Source organism: Phacochoerus africanus, chromosome 8, assembly GCF_016906955.1.
Source record: "Phacochoerus africanus isolate WHEZ1 chromosome 8, ROS_Pafr_v1, whole genome shotgun sequence".
NCBI classification, from domain to species: Eukaryota; Metazoa; Chordata; class Mammalia; order Artiodactyla; family Suidae; genus Phacochoerus; species Phacochoerus africanus.
The window spans coordinates 27,365,688-27,381,940 of record NC_062551.1 but is presented as its reverse complement, the minus strand read 5'-3'; the positions used below and the strand labels follow the sequence as shown (position 1 = coordinate 27,381,940).

At 53.4% G+C, this 16,253-nt stretch overlaps 1 protein-coding gene across 1 annotated transcript; it reads right to left on the bottom strand.

Annotated features, from left to right (window-relative positions):
- Window positions 1–380: 380 nt before the first annotated feature.
- On the bottom strand, window positions 381–9,501 carry CA7 (carbonic anhydrase 7). The gene is made up of 7 exons (XM_047791015.1): window positions 9,361–9,501; window positions 6,733–6,930; window positions 3,274–3,392; window positions 2,451–2,546; window positions 2,284–2,346; window positions 1,649–1,804; window positions 381–1,154 (listed from the first exon to the last, which is right to left on the bottom strand). Exons 1-7 carry the CDS (start codon window positions 9,398–9,400, stop codon window positions 1,032–1,034), a joined length of 795 nt encoding a protein of 264 aa, XP_047646971.1. The 5' UTR covers window positions 9,401–9,501; the 3' UTR covers window positions 381–1,031.
- Between the last annotated feature and the right edge of the window lie 6,752 nt (window positions 9,502–16,253).

Below are 16,253 nucleotides of genomic sequence, written 5' to 3'. Positions count from 1 at the left end.
CCAGATCCTTCCTGACTCCCATTAGTCCCAGGGCTCCAGCCTCACCTGAGCTTCTCTGCTCCGCAAACACCTGGGTCTTCCCTGGCGCTTGCACTACGGCTCTCCCCTCAGCTCAAACATCTGTTCCCTTCTCTCTGCCTTGGAATACTGGCTGGAATTTAATTTCTTCACCAAAGACATCGCAGTGTGAGCTCAGGGTAGGGGAGACAGCCTGCCCCCTTCCTCTGCCCCCACAGCCCTTGCCCTGCCCTCTGTATAACCTTCACCTGTTCAATGCCCGTGGCCCTCTCAACATACTATGCTTGACTTCCCATCATTGCCTCCCCCCGCTGTCCCATGCTTGGAACAGGACTTAACCTAACACAGGCACTCAGTGGGTATTTGTTACATGAATGAATGAATTTATTAATCATCGCATGGATGGATTGTCACGTAGTGGCTTTGGTGGCTGGGTGGGGATGAAGGGAGATACTACATAAGCTGTAGCCAGTGTCTGCCTATGGCAGCAGGTGGCTGGAGGGAGAAGGCCATGTCACCTCCAGCAGGCTGGGTCCTGATTTTAATGGCCTGGCAGTGAGGTGTGTGCATGGCAGAGGCCTGCAGAAGAGGTAACGCCAAGAGGGCAGCTGTGCCCACTTCTAATTATTGCTTGAGTCTTTCTGGCAATGCCAGCTGCCTGCCCCAGTGAGTTTGGTCTCATCCATCACAGTGTGAGCTCAGGGTGGGGCTGCTGTCACTGCCAGTGGGGAAGACAAGAGAAGGTTCCCAGGGGCCTTTGGGTCTTGGAGAACAGAGGCAGCCTCGGGCTTGGACCACGCTCAGCTCCTGTCGTTCCTGTGCCCAGGGCAGCTGAAAGGCATCCCCCAACTAGAGGGTCCCATGAAGAGGCCTCCAGGGTGGCCAAGGAGCAAGCCAGCTAAAGGGGGGTCCGCAGCGCTCCCAGGCAGGGAGCCTCAGATGGTTTGGTGTCCGCCAACATGGAAGCCCTTGGGAAGACGGTGCCCTAGTGGCCAGCTGGGCGGGAAGGCAGCTCAGGCCCGGAAGGAGGCCTTGACCACACGGCCCTTCAGTGGCTGTGGCGGCCGGAAGTTGTTCACCATGTGGATCCTCTCATCATCCTCTGAGGTAAAAAGCAGGCTCCGGAACTTCTCCATCTTGAGGTGGCAGAAGAGATACGCAGGGTGGAGTGGGGGTGCTGTGATCCCCGACACAGCATCGGGCACACATGTCCACCCAGTTCTGCCCCTCCGTCCTCTCATCCCTAGGGCTCGTCCTTACTCCTCTCCACTCATTTCCTCTTTGGGACTCTAACCTCAGCGGCTTACTCACTAAAGAATAACCGGACCCTGTTCTACCTAGTTCCAGTTTCCATCCTGTTGAGCTAAGAATTATCAGTAAATGCAGCATTCAGATTCTCTCACACCGGGGGTGGTTCCAGGATCCAGAGATCTCCCCTTCCAGCCTGTGTCCAGGTCCTAAGGACTAACAATCAAGCTGAATTCCCATCTAAGGATCTAAACATTTATTAGCAAAAGATGGGAGCCTTGCTGGTGGGACCACAGGCTGTGGGCTGCTGGTTGGGAGAGTCCCCCTGCCTGGGTGTGCTCGAGGGCGACATCCCCCTGTTGGGTGCTCGGGGAGGACTCACCTGCTTCTCAGAGATGCTGATGGGCTCCCGGAGCACGATCCAGGTGACGCTCTCGCTCAGTGGGGGTGTTGTCAGGGAGCCGGGGTAGGTCCAGTAGTGCCGGCTGGCAGGCAGGAGGCACTTGGGGTTGAAGCAGCTGAACTGGGCCTTGGTGCCCTGGGGCAGGGTGGGGGACCCCAGAATTAGCAAAGACCTCCCACTGGGTGGATGATCCAGACCAACAGCCTCCCCACTCATTTCAGTCAACAGGAGTTAGGCTTCTCCTTGGTCCATTGATGCAAATTGTGGGCAGAGGTCGCTGTGATCTCAGAGGCCGTCTCCCAGCCTAGGCCGGCCCTCCCCACCCATCCTCTTATACATAAAAGTTGCGGCTTCTGGACTTCTTTGAGCGCTATGTCCTCTCCCTTGCCTTCAGCAGACTTTCATGGCACTGCTTGTCGGAGGGCCATTAATGTGTCCAGCATCTTGTCGACCCTATGCCCAACCAGACTGCGTGCTAGGGATTCAGCTGGGCCATTGATCCTGAGGACAGTGGAGTCACTTGCAGGGCATTGAAGGTGCTGGGTCCACTCTGTGACCTAGCCTCTTCCTCCCTCCCCACCAGGCTGCTCTGGGTCAAGCACCCCCAGTCTCACCTTAAACCGAACCATGTAGAGTGCATCTGTCAGACGGTTCATGCTGGGGTGCTCGTCCCCTGTCTGGTAGGGAGAGGGCAGTGTGAGTCCCGCCCCCACTGAGTTCTGAACTAGGGGAGGTACCAGGCTGCCCATGCCCCTCCTGGCCCCAAGTAACCACCCCTCACCTCCAAGAAGACACCAACCACAGCCAGGCCGTCGGGTGCCGAGGCTGCCTCCCCGAAGGTGCTGTACTTCTTGGCGTTCCAGTGAACCAGGTGCAGCTACGGAGGCAACAACAGGCCAGGCCAGTGCCTAGTGCCTCTCAGGGGCCATGCGAGCGCAGAGCCAGGCTGCCTTCACTCCTACCAGACTCCTGGGTCCTCTGCGGGAAGGGATCCCAGGGCAAGCCCACAGATAGCGTTCCTCCTCTTCTGGACCTGACACTTTCCTGAGCCCCAAGGGACCAGAGAGCTCGGGCCCTACCCTCTGAGAACTCAGTGAAATAGACAATGATGCCCATTCAGTGTGCCACCACCCTGAGGAAGCAGAGGCTGCAGCTGAGTCCAAAGACTAAGAAGGGGGTCATCAGACGGAACTGTCGGGGAGAACATTCCAGGCAGAGAGCACGGCATAGACAAGAGCCTGCAGGTACGAAGGAGCCAGGTGTGGGCAGGGGATTCATCACTAGCAGGTCAGAGTGAAGAGTCAGGGGGAGATGAGGCTGGGCAAGGCCAGCTCATACAGGGCCTTGAATGCCAAGCTTAATCCTTGAAGGGTTGTTAGCGTGGCTGTGGTGGGATTTGCCCTTCAGAAAATTCCTTCTGGACACACAGATGAGACAACAGCGGGCAGAGTTCAGGTGGAAGACCCTGTGCTGGGGGGGCTAGGGGGTGTCTCTCCCAAAGGCACCTGGGTGTTCCTCCTCACTCTCCAGAGCCCCACCTCCAGCTCTGGGCAAGCCCCTGACTCCCCAAGCAGTGGAGGGATTCAGAGAGAGGAAGGTCTTACCTCGCTGGGGAATGACTTGCCGTCCACCGTGTGCTCTGAGCCCACACTGTGCTTCTTGCCCCAGTGGAAATGGAACTGCTTGAGCCGGTAGGGCCCATCCAGGGGGCCCCCAGTCACCACTGCAGGTAGAAGTGGGGCGTGTAGCAGTCGGTGTGAGAGAGCCTACACTGCCCATAGGCAGCAGCGCCAGGCTCAGGGCAGTGTTCAAGATGCGATAAACTTTTCACAAAAGGAAAATTCCTTGGGCAAAGTGGACTTGGACCAGTTCCCACCCAGTTCCCTATGCCCTTAGCTGGACCAGGGGAGAAATCCTGGAGGCCTGTAGGTGGCAGAGGAGTCTGGTACCGACAGGGCATATCTCTCCATCTGGCCATCCTCCCCTGTCCTGCCTGGTTCATGAGTAAGCTTCTCAGGCCCCTGCTATCCCTAACAATAGACCTGTTATATATCTAGAGCCCTGACCCAGAGCTGGATCAGAAGGAGTCTTTCCTTTAGTCCTCAGAGTAGCTCATGAAGGACAGAACCTATTATTTCTATTTTATAAAGGAGGAACTGAGGCACAAAGAGGGCAAGGCATTTGCCCAAGGTCACACAGCAAGCCCACAACGACTTTATAAGTCCAGAGCCCAAGGCCCCAATCACCAGACCAGGTTGCCCCTCCAGAATCTTGAGCCTCCCCAGGACCTGACATCGTCCAGAGGTCTCCACTCTGATGGTCAGGCCCAGGTATCACCAGTGTCTCTCTCCCCATGGCCTCTTTGGCAGGCCCCACTAATGCTGGTTTTGTGACTTTCCCATCCTGATAACCTGTGAGCTGGGGCCATGAACAGGGCCTCGTGAGACTGATTGAATTTCCAACTGAAAGTGATCTGGCAGTGGAGAGATCCCCAGCCAGGCCTGAATGTGAGCCCCTAGATCAGGTGACAGCCCTGGCCTCAGAGCTCCGCTAGCCCCCTCCAGGACTGCTGACTAGAGCAGGGCCTTGCCGCTGTGGGCCCCTTGAGGAAAAGGATGATGGGACAGCCCAGAAGGCCCCTCTTGCTGTCCTGTCCTATATGAGAAGCAGGGCCTGTCCATGGCAATGTTTAATGATTGACAAAGGGAGCCTGAGGGGGTGGGGGTGGCTGTGGGCAGGGGCCCAATCAGGCTGCCCCATCCTGGGGAGGCAGGAGTACCCAGGCCTGCAGGCTGAGCTGCCCTGATATGGCCTGTGGGGGCCCATTCTTGGGAGCACGCCCCAGCTGGGGCTCACAGTGCTGTCCCCTGGAGAGCTCCCTCCCTCCCTAACCCTTGAGCTTGGCTCCATCTGACCATAGACCACACTGCCACTCACCCTGTACTTGCTATGTGATCAGCACTCAGCAGACATCGACCGCCACGGTGACCTTGAGGGGGATACATTGTTACCCCCTTGGTCAGGTGTGGGGCAGATGCCCAGAAAGGTAGGCATCCTGCCCAGGGTCACATAGCTGGGGAGTGGCAGAACCCCAAGTGCCTCACTCCCACGCCCATTTTCTTTTCTTTTATTGCTATTTATTTTTTAAAAAGTTTTTTAAAATTTATTTATTTTTTTGTCTTTTTGCCTTTTCTAGGGCTGCTCCCACGGCATATGGAGGTTTCCAGGCTAGGGGTCCAATCGGAGCTGTAGCTGCCGGCCTATGCCAGAGCCACAGCAATGCAGGATCTGAGCTGTGTCTGCAACCTACACCACAGCTTACGGCAACGCTGGATCCTTAACCCACTGAGTGAGGCCAGGGATCGAACCCGAAACTTCATTTTTCCTAGTCAGATTCGTTAACCACTGAGCCACGACAGGAACTCCTATTATTATTTATTATTATTAATATTTTAATTTTTTATAGGGCCACAGGCACAGCATGTGGAAATTCCAGAGCTGCAGATGCCTGCCTACGCCACAGCCACAGAAACACGGGATCCGAGCCATGTCTGCGACCTACATCACAGCTCACAGCAGCGCTGGATCCTTAGCCCACTGAGCGGGGCCAGGGATTGAACCTGCATCCTCATGGATACTGGTCAGGTTGGTTACCACTCAGCCACGATGGGGGCTCCTCAAGCCCATTTTCTTTCCACTGGTCCCCCACCCCCTCAGGCCTGGGCCTTCTGGTAGGGGAGGGAACCTCAGCCAGGCCTGAAAGTGAGCCCATGGATCATTGGTCCAGAGGAATGTTCTCTTGGTCCTTCCCCTGTCAGGAGTGGCCTTCAGTGAGCTACCGATGTCTGGACTGAGCCCTCAGTGCCCTCTGAAGGCTCTTTAGAAGACCCAGCTATCTGAAAATGGCTCTTTCATAAACTGTGATCTAAGGTCGTCAAGAGTCCCATATCCCTTCCTAAAGCTCTGAGTGGGAGACATTTCCTAGAATTCAGTACCGGGGAATGCTGTTTCTCTTCTGAGAATGTGTTGGATTTTTTTCCCTTCTGCAACAAGAACTATAAATGATCCTCTTTCTTTTTTCCCCTAGCCTACCAGGGCACTCAGGGCTAAGCCACAATGATCCCTCCTACGTGGCTTTCCTCTTCTCTGCTCTTTGATTTTCATCTTGAAACTTAAGCTCCTCTGAGTGCTTTCCTTGTGTGTGTGTCGGGCGCGGGGGGGGGGGGGCTAAGGGGGGAGATGACAGAGGGGCAGAGTACCAGTCACCTCCTTACATAAGACACTCTAACAGGTTCCCTCCTTGCCCCACTCCACTCCTCACAGGCGTGGTCATAACAACAAAACCCCTTTACTAAGGATGATCCAGACACCTCTGTCTTGGAATTTGTCATGAAGGAACCTGGACTCTAATCCCGAACTAGACTCTAAGGGCAAAGAGACCTTGGAAGGAGCTGCTGCAAATTCCTACTCGCCTCTCTTTGCTCCAAGATGGTTGAGATCTTGAGGTTGTAGGTGAGTTGGAGAAAAGACCATTGGAGTTGGACTTGGCCCTCCCCAACTCACTGAGTCTCTACCTTCCCATCTTAGACGTAGGTTCTTAAGCGGAAGAGCAGAGCTGCCTGTGACCTTAGCAAAGGGCCTGGCATGCAGAACATTTTTGCTCCCTCTCTCTCTGCTGGGCTTGGCCAGATCACACAGAGAGGAGGGTTTGGCCTTAGGCCACACCGCAGGTCAGTGATGGGGCAGGGAGTGAAAACAAACCTGACCTAAAGCACTAAATGAAAGAGAAGAAAGAATTAGCATCTCTCGAGCATCTGCTGTAGGCTAGCACTACAAACATCACTTCAGGTATTCACTTTTCCTCTCTATGACCCTAGGGAAGAAAATGGGTCCTAATGCTCCCACTTTCTGTATCAGGAGACTGAGGTTCAGCCTAAGGCTTCATAGCTGGTGAGAAGCGGAGCCTTCCTCCCCCACCACAGCATGCTGCCCCTCCCGAGCCTGGCCAAAATGGGGTTAGGACCCCGGGGGAAGGATGCTAGATTCTGGTGGGGGCCATTTACCAGTTCGGTCGTCACTGTCATTAAAGTCCACTTGGACGGAGTGGCCATTGTTGGCGATGCTGAGGGATGCGCAGGACTCATAGGAAAGCTCCAGAGGCTTCAGGCTGGGCGAGTACACAGCTTGGCTGGATACGATATTGATTGGTGATTGGCGGTCTCCCTGGGCGATGGGATACAGCTTGTGCCAGTGTGAGGGGCCTGCAGGTGGTGAGAGGTCAAGGACTCAGGCCAGCCTAGATAACCTGGGCTGCTGGCTGAGGGTCCCTGTGTGGGGTGGTATCCGTGGTGTCCTTTCAGAGGTTAGCCCCTGCTTTGGAGTCTCGCAGTCTGGAGCTATGTCCCCCCACAGCCTCCATTTCCTTACCTGCAAAATGGCCTCACTAAAACACCCAGAGCTGATGGGAGGTCTGCAGAGGTAATGCTTGGAAGGGAGCACAAAAAAGTTACAGGATCGGGGACAGTTCTGGGTTGTGGGTCCTCCCCAAGCCCCAGCAGACGCTCGGAGAGCCCCCCAGGTTCCCGAAGTCTTGATCTGACCCTACCAGGTATCTGGCCTCTTCCTGCACCTTGGCCAAGTTGCCACTGGTGTTTGTGAAAACAACCTCACTTTGCCTCTGTGACATGCATTTGCTCCTCACCCTACCTTATGAAGGAGAAACCAGCGTGATCCCTATTTCACAGATGAGGGAACTGAGGGCCACTCACACAGATGCGCATGCACACTTGGGCACTGGTAGAAACACGCAGTGGGTGTGTGCACTGCCCTAGCTGCCCTCCCTGTCGTGTGAGGTTCTGGAGATTTTCATGTGCGAATACATATGTGCACGGCGACCTGGGCTCACGGTACCCAGAGCACATGCGCACAAACACACAGCCCTGCCAGCTACATCTGACACACACATATGCATCCTCAAACACAGATCCCCTCTGTTGCAAACTCAGGTCTGCACTAAGAGACGACAGCAAAACACATGTTCATACACACAAATAAGCATACACACCTGCATGCACACCCACAGGCACCCACCACCTGTCTCCCAGAGGCTCCATCTGCAGCCGAGAGGCTCAGCATCTCTCTGGGGAACATCCTGAGATGCAGCCTATTTTTAGAGCCATTGCCGGCTGGTGCTTCTCCCAGTTTTTGGCTTCTTAAGTTTTCCTGAGAAAACAGCAGCAGGTGCCGACAGAGCTGTGTCCCCAATGCATGACTCAGAATCGTGGCCCAGACCCACTGGGTTATTTTTGAAGTCCTGTGAGCGTGCTGCATGCCGGCACCTCCATCCTCTGTCCTTCTCTCCCTCGTTGCCCTTAGACTGGGTGACACAGGTTTGGACGAGGGATATAGCTGCAGGGTGGCCAGCTGTGGGCAGGCCTAATGGGGCAGTGGACTCTCAGTGCTGGTGGGCAGGACTATCAGGAAGGCTGGACTTTTTGACTCGGGGCTGGGGGAAGCACCCAAAAGCTGGCTGGGAGCAGGTGTTTGGGGCGGGGAGGGAAGTGATCTTCTATGGGTCCTGTCAACCTGCCCTTTCTCTGCCTCTCTCTCCATCTCTGATGATCTCTGTTGCTTTTTTATGAATATTTCTAGCTTTTGCATGTCTAGATCTGGGGTTCTTCCCTCAAAATATGCTCCTAGGTGCTTGGGGTCCCAGAGAAGGCCAGAGACACCACAGCAGCTCCCTCACTCCCTCTGGGCTATTGTAATATCCTGACCCCCAGACTTTGAAGCCCAGGACCCCCACTCACCCTCTGCCTCTCCCCAGAGAAGTAGGAATGGCTCCTCTCATCACTATGTGTGTCCCCCCCCTCCCCCCAGGCAGCCTGGATCTTGGATCCTCATTGTTCACCTGGGGGGAAAGCTAGGCACCCTTATCCCCCCACCCCACTTGGTAAGAAATAGCCCCAAAGGGACTGACCTCCCCCAGACCCACACTCAAGCCATCTGGCTCTTCTCCCTTCCTCTGAATCCTAAGGAAACTGAGGCAGAATCGAGGGGCTTGTCTCCCAGTCAGACCAGGGGACTGCTGTGGGCCACGGGCTCCCCTGCTTCACACTGGGAGGTGCTCAGACACCTTGCCTGATGCAAACACTCACATACATCCGCGTGCTCCCAAATGCCCCTTCCTTCACATACCTGCAGACACGAGGGCTCAGACACTTCGACGGGGAAACTCTCTGCGGGGACACCGCGCCCTTGCCCACGGGAAACCCAGCTCCCCAGAGGTCCCCGCACACCCGCCGTGCGCGCTCCCCGCACAGATACCACGCACAGCGCTCCGCGGGACCGCCACCCGCTGCGTACACTGGGGATGAGTGAGAGAGTGTCCGGGCCAGGGGTCGGGCGAGCGTGGCCGTCAGGGGCTGCGTGGAGGAGGCAGCAGGACGCGCTCCATCTCCGGATGGCTCGCTGCTGCGGGACCGGCCGGGGGCGCAGCTTGGACTTTGCGCCAGGTGCGGAGGAGACGGGGCTCTGGCCAGGAGGGTGGGCCGGGTTCTGGGGGCTGGAAGGAAGGGGGGGGTCCCGGTCCTGCCTGGAGGACGGGGCGCTTGCTGGTCCCACAAACCGGCTAGGCGCCGAGCGTCGGGGCGAATCGCAATGGGTCGGGACGGAATGGGGTCTGCACCTACCGTCGTTCTGGCCATAGCCCCAGCCATGGTGGCCGGTCATGCCGCTGCCGTCCCCACAGCAGTGCACCTGCCGGCTTGGCTCAGTTCTCTCTTCGGCTGCGGCTCCGGCCCCGCTCGCTGCCGCGGAGCAGCTTCTTAAAGCGGCGGCAGGCAGGAGGAGCAGTTCCCAGGGGACCCGCCCCCATCCTCACTCCCCAGCAGGGCGAGAGAGGCTGGCTCTGCCCCGCCCTCGCCCACCCGCCCGCAGGCCAGTTGAGCCTTGAATTGAGATTCAAGAAGCGGGGTCAAGGAGACCTAAACCTCCCCCCTACTTCACCCCGGCCCTAGCCTGACCATCCGCCCTCCTTCCTTTCCTCCAGCAACTGTTCAGGCTCTGGTGCATGAGCAACCATCCATGCTGCGGGCCACCCCTGCTTCCCCACATCCCATCCCTTCCTCAGGCTTGTCCCTGAATTGTAAATCTACCACTGGAGACCTAAGCTCTGGACCCTGAGTCCTTCTGCAAATTGCACTGACCATTGAGTGTCCAGACTGGAGCTTCCCCTGTTTGCCAGACACTGTGGCAGGTGCTAAGCTAAGCTTTGGGTCCTTCCTGGGTTCTAAGCCTCTGGGCTTCTGTACAACAACGGATAGTACTTCCTTTAGCCCTGTTTCAAAGAGGGGAAGACTGAGGCTAAGAGAGGTGACATGACTTGCCCCAGGTCATCCAGCTAGAGAGTGAGGGATTTACTCCCAGTTTGTGTCTCTCCTGGGCTCTTGTGTTCTTTACCACTTCCCCCTGATGCTGGGTGCAAAGGGGTCCTGTGGGTGTGGGGATCTGGGGGCCCTAGGGTAGGGGGAGGGCTCGGGCAGAACCAGAGCCTCCTAGTGGGAGAGGAGCATTTTGGCTTTAATCAGAGGGCATTAAGACAGAGCCACAGACACCAGCTGGCTTCCCCATGGAACCAGGTCTGAGGTCCTGCCTGGAACCCTCTGATCTCTCCCTTGCTTCCTCCTGTCCAGGACTCTGCCTATCCCTCTACAGCCTGCTATTTGTCCCTCCTTTCCTTGCCTCCCCATGACCTTCGGCACACCTCTGGGAGCTCCGGCCCTCCACCCTGCACTCAGTCTCAGTGTCTGCCTTGGCCCAGCGTTTTCCCACCCGCAGGCACTGATCCTTGCTGTGCCCTCCACCTGGGACGTCCTCTGTCTTCCACCCACTGGCTCCAGCCGGCCCCATCTGATTCATCTTAGGATGTGGCCTTATGCCAAGGATAGGGCTTGTCTCTGGCTAGGCCTCAGCAGGCAGTTTTGGGAAGACAAATAGATGGGTGGATGGAAGGACAGATAAATTATCTCACCCAGGAGCCTGTACCCAACAGGAGTTGAAGGGCCATTGGTAGAATGTGTGCTGGTCTGACCTCAACAAACAGAGACTGTTTCAGGCCCTGATGTTAGCTGACCTTGTAAAGCAAACTGCCATCTTGTCTGCTAGGCTTCCCTTTATCTGTGTGGCTGTCTTGGTTTCCTGCTCTTAAGCCCTGAAACTCCCAATTCCCCAAGTAAAGTTATGGAGATAAGTGACAATTGGTCAGCCAGCAACTTCCCAGCACTGCCTAGATGCCCCTGGCCCTGACCCAGGAGCTAGAAGATGCTCTTGATAAAATCTGACCCTAGGAGTTCCCATTGTGACTCAGTGGGTCAGGAGCTGGACTAGTATCCATGAGGATGCAGGTTCAATCCCTGGCCTCCCGCAGTGGGTTAAGGATCCGGCATTGCTGTGAGCTGTGGCGTAGGCCGACAGCTGTAGCTCTGATTTGCTCCCTGCCGGGAAACCCCCATACACTGCAGATGAGGCCCTAAAAAGCAAAATAAATAAATAAATGTCTGACCCTAGGGCAGGAGCAGAGGACTCATAACAGACATGCAGAGAGTGGCCCCCAGACTGGTATGTGACAGAGAATGCAACCTTGTCAAGGCCCTAGGACTTTAAACCAGAAATGTCATCTTTAGATCAAGACAAAGGCTTGCTTCAGAATGAGACCTACAACCTCTGTTCATCTCCCAGAAAAGGCGGCCACCCTCCTCCTGGTGGAGCTGCAACATTCTCAGGACCTGGAGTTGGGCCCAAATGTGCCTCCTTCATTGACCTACTTCCCCTTCACAGTGACCCAGGCCTTTTCTATATTTATCTATAGTATTTTTTCTTAATTGCAATGACTTATATGGAGTTCCCATCATGGCTTAGCAGTTAGCAAACCTGACTAGCATCCATGAGGACGCGGGTTCAATCCCTGGCCTCACTTGGTGGGTTAATGATCTGGGCATTGCCGTGAGCTGTGGTTTAGATTGAAGATGCGGCTCAAATCTGGCATTGCTGTGACTGTGGTGTAGTCCCACCACTGTAGCTCTGATCGGACCCCTAGCCTGGGAACCTCCATGTGCCTCGGGTGCGGCCCTGAAAAAAAAGACAAAAGACCAAAAAAAAAAAATTGGAATGACTTACAGAGTTTTGAATCCAGCTTCTTCTGCACAGCAGCCCCATTTTACAGCTAAGGAAAGCAAGGGTCAGGCTCAGAGAAGGTGAGTTAGGGTGCATAGTGAGTGACAGAACAGGAAGGAAACCCCAGGTCTGCAGAGTCCCTTATTCAGCACGTCTAAAATCTCAGGGAGGGGGAGGAAGTGGATTTTAAATTTGATTGTCATTTGAGTAAATATGCAAGGCTCTCTCCACAATGACTTAGAGAAGCAAGGGAGGGTGTTTGCCTCTTGGGAGGAGCCTGGGAACCTGGAAGGGTGGGGGAAGGTGCGGAATGGGGTGGAAGGGACATTCTTTACTGCCTTCTCCTTCTGAAAGAACTAAAGTATTGCCTCTTTAACAACCAAATAAAAGTTGATTCAATTCTTTCCTTCCTGCATCCTGTCTTCAGCAATTTTCTCTGGGTGCTGGAGTGCTGGGAACTCTGGTAGGTGAGAGGAGCGGATGGAGTCTGCCCGTCTCAGGTGAAGCACCAGTAGCCCCTGCAGCCCACTCTGGCCAGCTTGGGAAAGACTGCACCCCCATTCAGATGCCTCCTTCTTCAATTACGTGCTGTCTTTAAAGCTGAATTGACGGAGTTCCTGTCGTGGCTCAGCAGTAACAAACCCAACTAGTATCCATGAGGACACGGGTTGAATCCCTGGCCTTGTTCAGTGGGTTAAGGATCCCGCGTTGCTGCAGCTGTGGTATAGGGTCATATTCGACTCCTACCCTGGGAACTTCCATATGCTGCACCTGTGGCCATAAAAAGACAAAAGACAAAAGACCAAAAAAAAGCTGAACTGATTTCATTGCTCTGGAGTTTACACTTTGGTCTCACTGGCCTCAGTGGCCCCCTGGAGTTCTCTGTTTCTAGGGGAGGGCAAGCACAGGGGTGTGAGGGAGGAGGGCAAGAGCAGAGTGTACAGCCACACCTCAGTCATTGTGACCACATCTCAGTTCCCCTCTCAAGTGTCTTTATAACAAGGAGGCAATAAGGGGATCATCCCTGTCCTACTCACTTCATGGGGATCCCTGTGAGCATTGATTGAGAAAACAGTTGTCCAGTGCTGCACCAACAGGCAGAATCATGCCTGCTCTTCACTGTATGTTATGCAAAGGGCCAATTGGCCAGACTGGAAGCCCTGTGCCCTAGAGCCTCTTAGATCAAAATTATAGCCCCTATTTTTAAAAAAACATTTCCACTTCAAGTGTGTGTGTGTGTATGTCCACACAGTGGGATGGAACAGGCTTGGGCTGTGACCTCAGTCAGACCTAGGGGGGAGTTCCCACTGTGGCATAGTGGGTTAATGATCTGGCTTATCACTTTGGAGGTACTAGTTTGATCCCTAGACTGGTACTAGGAAGTTAAGGATCCAGTGTTGTTCCAACTGTGGCAGATTCGATCCCCAGCCCAGGAACTTCCATATGCCATGGGGGTGTCTGAAAAAGAAAAAAAAAGAGAGAGAGAGACAAACCTGGGGCTTGGCTCCCAGCATCGCTCACTGGCTGTTGTGACCCCAGGCAAGTTCCTTCACCTCTCTGAACCTGTTCTCTGATCTATCAGGTGGGAATAGAGTCAAGAGGGCTTCCCCTAAATCCCCCCTGTTAACACTGTAGTGACAATTCTGCTAGGCTTTTTCAATATATATTAGCAGTACTTAAAAAACAATCAAGAGTTCCCTTGTGGCACAGTGGGTTAGGGACCTGACATTGTCACTGCTATGGCTCTGGTTACTGCTCTGGTGCAAGTTTGATTCCTGGCCTGGGAACTTCCACATGCTGCAGGTGGGGCCAAAAAAAAAAAAAAAATCGGAATCATATGCAGAGCTTTGTGGACAATTTTTTTCACCTATTTCTCTATGGTAAGCATTTTCCTGCTTTACTGATCTTGGAGAACTTGATACTTAATAACTGCACAATGTTTTAGGTTATGGATTATTTCCAGTTTTCACCTTTGTAAATGCATGGTGGTAGACATCCCTTTTTTTTTCCCCAAGCCATAGGAGTAACCTGAGCCACAGCAGTGACAACACTGAGTCCTTAACTGCTTGGCCACCAGGGAACTTCCAGTAAGGCTTTTTTTTTTTTTTTTTCTTTTTAGAGTTGAACCTGCAGCATATGGAAGTTCCCAGGCTTGGGGTCGAATAGAAGCCGCAGCTGCTGGCCTACACCGTAGCCACAGCAACGTGGAATCTGAGCCACATCTGCAACCTATACCATAGCTCATAGCAGCACCAGATCCTCAACCCACTGAGAGAGGCCAGGGATCAAACCCGCATCCTTACAGATACTAGTTGGGTTCATAACTCACTGATCCATGATGGGAACTCCTTTTTTTTAAAAGGCATTTTAAAATGTAGAAAGTATGGTGGAAGTGTTTCAGAAATTTATTCTCTCATTCAAAGCATTTATTGAAGACTTACTAGATGCCAAGGGCTGAGCCAGGCATGGGTGATACAGCTGTGAAAGTTACATACCCACAGTTGGTTGCCTCAGGGGAGGGATGGCGAGAGAGGCAAAGAGACTGGCCAATGAGCACCAGTATGAGAAGGGCTGAGATATGTAAGATCAGGTCGGGAGGGCTAGTGGCTGAGACCTGGGAGTGTGCCCTAGGCTGTGATTCATTCTTCCTGGCTGGTTTCCCACAGATTATAAGCTCTTTTAGGGCAGAGCTAGCCCCAAACTTCCTGGCATCCCAAGAATCCAGTCCCCGCCGGCTTATTTCTATGGGTAAAATAATAGAATTGAGCTGGGGTCTGACCAGATCTATAGGAGTGTTTGTTTCTAATCCCTGCGCCACCTCCACCCCCACCCCCCTTTTTTGACCACCCCGAAGCATATGGAGTTCCCAGGCCAGGCAGTTGCAAATTATGCCACAGCTGTGGCAAGTCCAGATCCTTTAACCCACTGTGCCCAACCAGGGATTGAACCTGCATCCTGGTGCTGCAGAGATGCCACTAATCCCATTGCACTGCAGAGGGAACTTCCTGTGCCACCTTTTAATAGCTATGAGGATTTGGAATTTCACCTCCTCAGGCCTCTGCTCTCTTGTGTATAAAATAGGGTGAGCAATTATTATGTATTGCATTGGGCAAGTACAATGAGCATAAAGTGGTGATGCCCGTCAAGGGCCTGCCTGGCATACTCAGTAAACTCATATGGGGCTCAGTTTTCCCAACTATTCAGTGGGAGACAGGCTGAGGTCAATGGTTTTCAGACTTAAGCATGCTTGTTAAAAGGTTCTGAGGCCTCACCCTAGAGTTTCTGATTCAGCAGGTCTGGAATGGGGCCTGAGAAATTGCATTTCTAGCAAGTACCCAGGTGATGTTGATGCTGCTGATCCAGGACTGCACTTAGAAAACCAATGGTCTAGGAGTTCCCGTCATGGCACTCGTCACAGAAACAAATCCGACCAGGAACCATGAGGTTGCGGATTCCATCCCTGGCCTTGCTCAGTGGGTTAAGGATCCGGCGTTGCCGTAAGCTGTGGTGTAGGTCACAGGTGTGGCTCGAATCTGGCGTTGCTGTGGCTCTGGTGTAGGCCAGCAGCTGTAGCTCCGATTAGACCCCTAGCCTGGGAACCTCCATATGCTGTGGATTTGGCCCTAAAAAAAATACAAAAAGACAAGAAAAAAAAAAGAAAGTAAAGAAAACCAATGGTCTAATTGAATACAGCAGTGTGGTCCTGGTCTAATACCTTTGATTCTCTGTCTTCTATACTAGGAAAAACTCATGAGGAACTCTGAGTTCCCAGATGGTAGGGTTTGTGTCTGATCAAACTCCATGTCTCCAGCATAGGCTTTTATGGGCTGAATTATATCCTGGCCCCCAAAGTTGTAGTCCTAACCTTTGAATGTAATCTTATTTAGAAAGATGGTTTTTGCAGATGTAATCACATTACGATGATGTCATTATGGAGTTCCCACTGTGGCACAGTGCGTTAAGAACCTGAATGCATCAGCTGGGTTTGAACAAGAGAAGAAATACAGATAGAGACATGAGGGGAGAATGCCTTATGATGATGCAGGCAGAGATGGAAGTGCTATAGCTGTAAGCCAAGGAGTATTAGCAAACCACCAGAAGCTAGGAAGACAGGTAAGATTCTTCCCTCATTTCAAAGGGAGCATACTGCACACATTTTCATTTTGGACTTCCAGTTTTAAGAACTGCGAGACAATAAACTTCTGCGGTTTGTGCCAGTTTATGGTACTTTGTTGCAGCAGTTGTAACATTGTATTAGAAAACTAATACAATGAAGTATCTTTTGTGGGACACCACCAACACAAACCTTTTTCGAATTCTTGTATTTCGCCATAGGCAGTATGGCTTCTCTCTGCCAAATTTGGGGACATTTCCAGGCATGAAATCCATGATTACATTGAACCCTCACCTG